This window comes from Conger conger, chromosome 11 (genome assembly GCF_963514075.1).
Source record: "Conger conger chromosome 11, fConCon1.1, whole genome shotgun sequence".
NCBI lineage: Eukaryota > Metazoa > Chordata > Actinopteri > Anguilliformes > Congridae > Conger > Conger conger.
The window spans coordinates 32,286,246-32,295,444 of record NC_083770.1 but is presented as its reverse complement, the minus strand read 5'-3'; the positions used below and the strand labels follow the sequence as shown (position 1 = coordinate 32,295,444).

Here is a 9,199-nt window from a genome sequence, read left to right as displayed (position 1 = left end):
TGATCAGGAGTCTACTGTAGCCTCATCTTCCTGCTCTTTGCTGACAGGACTGGAACACAGCATGTTTTTTTGCTGCTGTAGCTCATCCACTTCAAGGTCCAATGCGTGTTGAAAGATGCCCTTCTGCACACCACTGTTGTAAACAGCTGTTATTTCAGCATTTGTGTCCTTGATGTTAGCTTGATCAAGTCAAACCATTCCCCTTTGAGCTCTGCCATCACAAGGTGCTTTTGCCCACCGAACCGCCGCTTACTGGATGTTATTCGTGTAACGCACGATTCTCTGTGAACTCCATGTATATGTTTCGTGAAAATCCTCAGCAGGCTGTAGTTTCACAGATGGTGAAACCACCACTTCTGGCACCAAGAATCGAACCATGGTCTCATTGAAATGTTTTGGTCAAACAACTAAATCTCTTTTATGTCTGCATGCTTATTAATACATGGAGTTGCAGCCACATGATAAACACTTTAGTGGGTTTTTTAATGAGACCTTGGTTCAAACCTTGGTTTTGCCCATTTTGTATAACAAACCAATTTCTGAATCAGGATCTTTTCGTAGCTTACATGATTTACTTCATACAAAACAACACCATAACACCATTGGATCAGTTCGAACCAGAAGCGTTTAATTAAGCACACTGCAGTCACAGGAGGGTTGCTACATAGTCATTTCTATGAGGTTAAAATCAAGCAAAAGACTTTTAATAGCCAAAACATCACAATAAAATGCAGAGACATTCACAAAGATATTATAGAGTAGCACAGAGATAGCAGGTCCCTACATTAATGGGGATTGTGTATCAGATTCTGCACAGAATTAATTCAGAATGAACCCCCCCTTTCTAATGGACCCACTGAGAGTTGGAAGAGATATAGTTTAGTGTCTACATTTCAATCATGCAGTTCTGCTGTGGGAAAACGCATCCCGATTTGTCACCGACAGGCAGAGGTGCAGGCTAGTTGACGAAGAGCGAGCGGGTGAACTCCACAAAATCGAATGCTGAGGGCAGCTCCCGCCCCTTGCTGTCCATGTAGGGCTTCATGTGCGAGATGCAGTAGTCAGCCTGCTCCTTTGACAGGTTCTGAAGAAAGGAAAATGTCGGGTTTAAAATTAAAGTAGACTGTTGTACACTGTGAAATGAAAATATAATCCGGAAAAGGGTACCTGATAGAGCTCCTCCTTGGTGACGTATGGCTTGTTCTCTGCACTCAGGGCTCGGAAAGCGCTCTCAATCTCCTCACTCGACTTGACGTTCTCCGTCTCTCGGCTGATCATGAAGGCCATGTACTCCTGCAGAGATACGTGCCCGTCCCTGGGAATGGATCGAAGGAGAGGGGAAGACATCAAGTACACATCAGGCTGAAAATGCATCGCTTTAAAACTATTTTGAAAAGCTTTAAGACATTCAAACTTAATCCAGGAGAAAAATGGCACAAATGCCCTACCGAAATGAGACCAAACAGTTATTTACTTTATTTTAAAAAGAAAATCATAACTCCCTGCCCTTTGTATGCCTATTCAACAACAATGTCCAGTGTGTATTAGAGCACTCAATATTTGACATATCTACAAACAAAAACAGGCAATCTGAGCATTTATAGTTGAATCCTATATATTAAACATTTGTCAGATCCGGTCAACATTGCATTAGAAAGCCAGAAAATTAAGTAACTACAGCAGTAAGTAAGTTTCCCAAGAGTGAAGGGACATGACAACAGTGAGAGCAGTCAGAGCCGTGTTCTGACCTGTTGGGATCAACGGTGTCCAGGATGGACTCAAACTCCGGGTCAGGCTCTCCTTCCTCAACCATGGGCAGGTCGTAACCCAGAGAGCGCAGACAGGATTTGAACTCCTGGTGGTTCAGCCGCCCAGACTTGTCCTTGTCAAAATGCCTGCAAGAGGAATTAGACTCATTTTTCCCCACCATCATCATGGTAACGGAAACACTGTATCTAGCCACCTTGTGTACCGTGAAATTTCAGAGGCCTTTAACGGAGTTCACACCTAAGTGAGAAAGGTATACATATAATAAATAAGAAAACACAAAAGTGACACTCACTTGAACATCATGCTGAATTCCTTCAGGGCTTCTTCAGTTACACCAGTGGTGTTTCTACAGAAGAAAAGCACACGGGGGTTAGGATCAAATCCAACTCAATCCAAGAGGGCTACTATATAAACACAGCGATAACAGTTGAAAGTGCGTGTGTTTGTTTGCTCTTTGTGCCTTGTAGCGCAAGTGTGCCTGAGGATACAGGTGTGTAGCCCAAATACCCTGGAATGTGCTATTCCAGGTCATACTTGTGTATGAGTTTGATTAGGTGTTCATGTATATGCACGGACGGGTATGTATGGTCTCTCTGGCCTGCGATGGGGCTTGTACATGTTCTCTCTCTAACCTGGCCTGGATCTGCTGCTCCAGGTTGTGCTGCATCCTCATGCCCAGCTGGTCCAGCTGGTCCCACTGCTGTGCCAGCCCCACTGTGCTGTGCTCTGTGTACTTATTATCCAGGATCAGGGCCTCTTCCATGGCAGCTCCCAGATCTTCAATCTTCTTCAGCTGGCTGCGCATGGCACGGATCTCCTGGTGCTTGCGCTGTGGGTATGAGGAGGTATGAAGGGTCAGTACGGGTAGCAGGTCATATCAACCCAAAGCACATCACAAAGTAATATTCAACAAAATATCTGATTTTTTCAAATTCTCATGAACTGAAATTTGGCACAAGAAATTATGCCACCAGTACCAAGACAAGGAGCAATGCAGCTTAAACAGGTCCTCTCTGATGTACCTGGCCACCCACAAACATATAGTAATGTGAACACAATTTCACCAACACAATGTGCTACATAAAATGCATCCAGTTAAAAAGATCTTTGATTGATCTGAATTTCCCCTCTCTCACCTTAGTTGCCTCAAGCTGGGATTCCAGTGTTCCGGATTCTTCCACCATACAAGACCTACACACAGACGGCAGTGAGATGATGCAACTGGCAGGGCCTACAGTGTTTACCCTAAACTACACCACACAAATGACCACAATCACGATGCCACTGTACCTCACCACAAATGGATGACTTCAAAGTTACCACTTATCCCTTCTTGATAAAGTGAGTACAAGGAATTGGTATGGCATACGGTGGTATGCGAAATTCTGTAAATATCAATGCACAATTACAGATTGTGTGATATAATGATGCACAGCTGTGTAATATCGGATTTGATTTGATCCAAGGATTCGTTCTAAGATTTTCCAAGATGGGGGAACACTTCATGTGGCAACGTGAAGATGAGGATCTAGGTGGTGTGGTGATGTACAAGAGTGATCAGGGAGGCCTAACTGTCAGAGGAACCATGGGACAACAACGTTCCAAGTGCACAACCATAAAGAATACTATACAAATTAAACAAACCAAATCTTCACAATTTTGGAAGGCAAGTGCAAGAAAATGATCGTTTCTACCAGGGCTAGATCTTTACCTGCATCTGCCACAGTGAGTGAAATAACATCTAAGTTTATACAAACACAATCACTAAACAACCTATTTCACAGTGATTAGAGGACACAAACTAATCAAAACAAAGACAAATCTAACCTAACATCATCCCAGAATAACATTTAACTGCATAATTCCCTCATATAAGCAAGACTTGCCTCAAGACTTACCTGCAATATTAAAGGGTGTGCTATTTGACAACATCAGAGTCCCCAGAATGCACTCGCCCCCCCAATTTTTCAGTGCCACTCTGTGCATGCCAAAGAAGCTAACTCAAGCCATGGTACCCAAACCATGCAAGGTTAGGGCCTCAGTGCACAGGGGTGGAAACTGCTTGCCATTTTCTAAGGAAATGCAACTGAGAAAGCATCTGTACAACTGTCTAAAAATATATGTGTAAAAGCGTAATTTTTATCTTGCTTATTATTTCCTCAGTCTACGGAATTCAGCTGAGTGCAGCAAAATGTAAACCAAAATAAAATGATTGCAGTTTCTACCCCTTCTTTAGGTGCATAAAACAAACACAGAAACAAAAAGAATATAAAAATATGCTACATATGTATATATCCCCCAAATTAAAACCATAGACCCTTTGGAAGGGTGCTATACGCAGCCAGCTTTGGAGGAATAAGCAGCAGGAAAAAAAAGAGATAAAATCCCATTTTTTAGAAAAGCCACAGTGCCGGTGAGAGTTAGTCCAGAGGAAACTGAACACACAGAGCCCAAACAAGGGTTTGAGGCTCAAATGCGTGAGGAGCAACAACTCAAAAAACGTGGGGAGTGGGAGAAGGGGCAATCGAGACCGTGGAAGGGAGTGGAAGGAGGTGGGATAGGCCAAAGAAAACCAGGGAAAAACCTTCCAGAAAGATCATCACCGACTTCATACTGATAGACACGGATTACCCGGCGATAGGCTATGCTATTTAGAAAAAGGGGAAGGGGTCAGGAGGAAATAGTGTGAATACCAATGGAAAGAGAAAAAAAAAATCTATTTACAGATAGACATACAAACAGCAAGGAAAAATTATATCAAAAACCCAAAAGGCCTAATTTTTCAGTGCAAAAACAAAAAGCTGAAATGAAAGATCAAAAAGGAGAAACACTCCAGAGGGGGTTAATGATTACACATCAATTTGTGTACTTTACAGCTCAGCTATTACACAGGTCTGCAACACCGTCTGCAAACCCAGTTTGTCCATCAGCTTTCATGACAACACCAGAAATGTGTGTCCGGTAATAATTTAATATTGCTTTAAACAAACTTGGATCCTAATGAATTCGCAATGCTAGAAGTATGACTTCACATTTTCCCCATGAACAAATCTTGACTGGACACGTATTGCAAAATGTTGCCATTTTGCCAATTGACTCATGGGTTTCTACAGAGCCCCCCTGAGAAATTAGCAGCCAGTGAAGTATACAAAATAGTTTTTTCCCTCTAATTCTCAAAGACAAACATTTACACAAAACAACAGAAAGAGATAATGAATTTGATATTAACCCATCCAGAAGATATGTCCTGATCAGTCACGTGATCCAAGCATCATGTACCAGGAAAGAGGCAGGTGGGCGGAGCAGAGAGGGGCAGGGGAAAAAGGGATGACAGGAAAGAAGGGATGACAAAAGAAAAGAGAACAAATGTTAAACCATACAGGGGCATCAGCACTGCTTCTGTAATGTCAACTTCAGAGCATTCACATGACACAGCTTTATCCAATGCTCATACCAAACCCATATTTCATACCGACGTCCAACACCACTAGAACAAGGCCCTTTCTCAGAAAACGGGCACAAACTACCATTGTAGTTACATACAGCTATAACATCCCCCACAGCGAAGCATGCTTTACAGTGATAGCTTTCCTGTAGAGTAAGAATGTGGCAAGAGATATCTAAAGCAGGAGGTAAATACTTCAGGTATGAGAGTACAATTTATCAATTGACCAATCCCAAAAGAAGGCCATTGAACAGTGTAGAGACTACACTTTAAGCGCAAGGGAAAAAAAGGCAGTCAAAAAGTGACATGCTTATTGATCAGTTACAACTCTTGAATAAAGTTTCTGGAGTTTCTCTGGAGTAAATCAAGGCAGAGCTGCCATCTTCTCCACGGCGCTCTCCAGCCCCCACCTGGTCTCCTGCAGCCACTGGTGGAAGGCGTTGGCGTGCTGTGCAAACTCCTGCCGCAGCTTGTCGTTCTCCTCCTGACGCCTCTGTTCCTTCTGAAGCTCCAATTCTCGCTCCTGAACACGCCGCAAAAATACTGTTCAACTACACCATTGTTTTACTTTTATACACACACACATTTATATACATATCCTTATAAGCTCAGTTTTGAATGAACCAGCGAAGTGTGGTTCAAGTAGAATACCCAATTACACCTTACAAATCTCCTCTCAAATGCAAAAATGTGAGCACTGAATGAAATTGATTCAAACTGATAAACTCAAAATATAAAAATCACACTAACGTTGGAGAATCCAATGTGGTTAACATTTTAATATGGTGTTAATTGACCTTGTGCATTTAGGACATTCTACCATAAATTCAGAACATTTTTCAATATTAGCAATTCACACTGTACACTGTGCCCTTTCTTAATGACCTTTATAATCTTTTGCAGGTTCCTCCAGGTCTCCTCCAGAGCCTCCATGGTGAACCAGGTGTAGGGGTTGGACACCACGTGGTAGCTCTTGATCTGTCGGTCCAGCTCGGCCAGCTGGCTGAAGTCGGCCTCGGCGGAGCTGAGGGAGGAGCGGAAGGCCTCGTGGGCGTCCCGCAGCGCCCGGATCTCCTCCAGAGAGTTACAGCGCACCGGGTCCGTCAGGTCCTCCTCCGCGTTCTCAAACCAGCTGTTGAAGGCCGACGCCTTCTTGGCAAAGGTCAGGAAGAGGTCCTCCACCTGCAGCGAGAGATTGACAGTGTGAGAGGGCCCACCGATTCAGAACCTCTCTCCCTCGACAACCCTACAGTCAGTCACAGGACACCACATAGGACACTGGCACGTGAACATCTGTAGGATTCTCAATGAAAACTAGTGCTCGGTCCATTACATTCACTTCATAAATTCCAGCCAAATCCATTCAGCACCCACCTTCCTGAAGTGCTCCTGGGCTTCCAGAAGCTTCTTCTTGCGGGCAGTGGAGTTGGACAGGAGCTGGTTCCAGCGCTTAATGAGGGCGGCATGGCGTGCCTCGATGGCTCGGGACTGCACGTGCTTTGCCGCCAGCAGCTGGTCCTTCAGGGCAGTGATGTTGGTGATGCCCTCCTGCTGGAATGCCTGGAGCCCAGCGTCAAATGTCTCCTGCTCGGCAGGGTGAGACAAGAACAGGGTGTGAGGAAATGGGGCCAAGCACGCCCCATAACCCTACATAAAATACAATGGCCCAGCAGACAAATCATACCTGTTTAGTGAGGAGAGTCTGCACTGAGGACAGGTCCCGTCCATAGTCATCTGTCTTCAGACTGTTCTCTTTCTCACCTGAAAAAACATGCGAGTCCTTGAATTAGGAATGGCCAGTTATGTCTGTAAGCCTGTCCTGTAGCAGAAACATCCTCTTAATTATAGGGGGTGGAGACTAGCATGCTCCATAACGTGCAGATTACCCCTCTTTCCTCTCGTAGTCCACCAGCACAGTGTCTGTGGACCTAGGGACCAGCATAATGAATCAAAAACTCTCCCTCAATGGGTGACAGTAAGGTCAATAATGCACCCTGGGTGACTCCTAGCCTGTCATAACTGGTAAAGTCAGTATTCAAACCCTCCAGACCACTGCTTTACCTGCATACACCACCCAAACACATAAATGTGTTCAGTCCTGCCTGAGCCCTCCCCTGACACACACAAGGGGCGGCGTAGTGCTTAAGTTAAATGACTGGGACACGCAAGGTCGGAGGTTCTAATCCCGGTGTAGCCACAATAAGATCCGCACAGCTGTTGGGGCCCTTGAGCAAGGCCCTTAACCCTGCATTGCTCCAGGGGAGGATTGTCTCCTGCTTAGTCTAATCAACTGTACGTCGCTCTGGATAAGAGCGCCCGCCAAATGCTAATAATGTAATGTAATGTAACACGTACCGATCCAGGACTCCACCACATCGGCCTTCCAGTTGAACTGCAGGAAGGCGGAGTTCTCGTCCAGCTTGGCCTTCCTCTGCTCGGCCGCCCTCTCCAGCTCCAACACCTTCCCCTTCAGGGCCTTCATTTTGGCACTGATGTTGTCCACGTGGTGGTTATTCTGCAGCACAAAGCCACACATTCAGTCTCATCGAACCCTTCGCTGGCCGCGTGTGGACTGCGTTGGTGTCGCTCGCTCGGCTGAGCCGTACCTTGTTGACGAGCTCGTCTCCGTTTGCGCACACATCGTTCACTCTGTCCCGATGTACCGTGAAGTCGGTCTCAAATGCTTCGTGCTTCTTCAGCAAGCCCTGCACAACCGGATGGTAAGTGTAATCAGTACCCATATGCTTCAAGTTTAAGTTCCAGAACTACTTAATAGGCCCGCTGCCTGACACACTCCATCTTGTGTACACTCCAGGTATCCGCCCCATACAGGTCCTCCATGGGTCCTCACCTGCACCGCTGCCAGGGTGTCCCCATAGTCCTCGCTTCCAACCAGGTTCAGCTTCTCGTTGATCCACGCCTCTTCCTCTTCCACATTCGCCACAAACTGCTGGTACTCCAAAGACTCCTCCAGCCTCTGCCCTCTACACACAGGCACAAACACAAGAGCACATTATGAACCATGTTGAACACCAGTAAATTATGACACTGGAACAGGAACGCAGGAACAGACTTACCGTGCGGCAGCAAGATCCTTCAGCTCCTTCCAATGATCCACAAACTGGGCCAGTCTCTGCTGGATCTCCTCCTGTCCGATGGTGTTGTCATCGGACAGCTTCTTCCCAGTGTCCAGAACAGACTAGAGCAAGGAGAAAAGGAGAGGAAGGAGGGAAAAAAACCCACAAATAAGAAAACAAAACTGGAAAGACACTTGAAAGATCAGCTAATTGAGGGGATGAACGTTCTATATCAGTGCAAGTGGCCAAACGGGATCACTGGAGCCCTATACCGGAGTCAGTGGCCTAGCAGGAGATAACTGAGGTCTTGTATATCTGTGAGTGGCCCATGGAGAGATGATTGTGGCCCTGTACCTGTATGGCTGGCTCATGGAGAGATGATTGTGGCCCTGTACCTGTATGGCTGGCTCATGGGCAGCCAGCTCAGCCTCCAGCCTCTTGTGCTTCTTCCTCAGATTCTGTACTCCTGTCAAGTCACGTCCATAATCCTCCGAGCTCACGAGTAACTTCTTCTCTCTGCAGGGAGACGGAATGTTAGTGGAGGCCCTCGCCCGTCCCACGGCACATCAGCTCAATACTTTACCACAAACACCTGAGCTAACCAGCTCTGAACTAGGATTGGCAGCGTCTGACCGTACACACGCCGGAGTGAAACCTCATCCTCACACTTCCTCCTCTGAGACTCACTTGATCCACGACTCCTCGTCATCCAGGTCCCTGAAGAACTGGTGCAGGCGGTGCGACTCGTTAAGTTTGGCGCGGCGGCCGGCGGCCATGCTCTTGATCTTGGTGAAGCGGCCGTTGACGGCGTCGCGCTTGTCCTTCACCTGTGAGGTGTCGAAGGCGTTGCTGGCCATCAGGCTGTCGGCCTGGCCATTCAGGTCCTTCAGACGGTCCTGCAGGGCGA

The 9,199-nt window shown here is 46.2% G+C and overlaps 1 protein-coding gene across 5 annotated transcripts in view; it reads right to left on the bottom strand.

The window, feature by feature from the left end:
- Positions 1-607: 607 nt before the first annotated feature.
- The window catches only part of LOC133140677 (spectrin alpha chain, non-erythrocytic 1-like), a 36,958-nt gene continuing 28,366 nt past the window's right edge, over positions 608-9,199 (bottom strand). For 3 of the 5 annotated variants that reach the window (XM_061260790.1, XM_061260789.1, XM_061260791.1), the window contains 18 exons: positions 8,980-9,188; positions 8,688-8,808; positions 8,293-8,414; positions 8,067-8,199; positions 7,822-7,920; positions 7,571-7,730; positions 6,900-6,976; positions 6,590-6,799; positions 6,101-6,397; positions 5,626-5,738; positions 5,000-5,017; positions 4,355-4,417; positions 2,907-2,961; positions 2,403-2,599; positions 2,063-2,116; positions 1,749-1,895; positions 1,168-1,315; positions 608-1,084 (listed from right to left, as the gene is read on the bottom strand). In XM_061260790.1, coding sequence (XP_061116774.1) covers positions 959-1,084; positions 1,168-1,315; positions 1,749-1,895; positions 2,063-2,116; positions 2,403-2,599; positions 2,907-2,961; positions 4,355-4,417; positions 5,000-5,017; positions 5,626-5,738; positions 6,101-6,397; positions 6,590-6,799; positions 6,900-6,976; positions 7,571-7,730; positions 7,822-7,920; positions 8,067-8,199; positions 8,293-8,414; positions 8,688-8,808; positions 8,980-9,188 — 2,349 coding nt within the window. In that variant the 3' untranslated portion in view covers positions 608-958. The remainder of the gene's footprint in view (positions 1,085-1,167; positions 1,316-1,748; positions 1,896-2,062; positions 2,117-2,402; positions 2,600-2,906; positions 2,962-4,354; positions 4,418-4,999; positions 5,018-5,625; positions 5,739-6,100; positions 6,398-6,589; positions 6,800-6,899; positions 6,977-7,570; positions 7,731-7,821; positions 7,921-8,066; positions 8,200-8,292; positions 8,415-8,687; positions 8,809-8,979; positions 9,189-9,199) is intronic. The other 2 variants (XM_061260794.1, XM_061260792.1) reach the window with 1 other exon arrangement.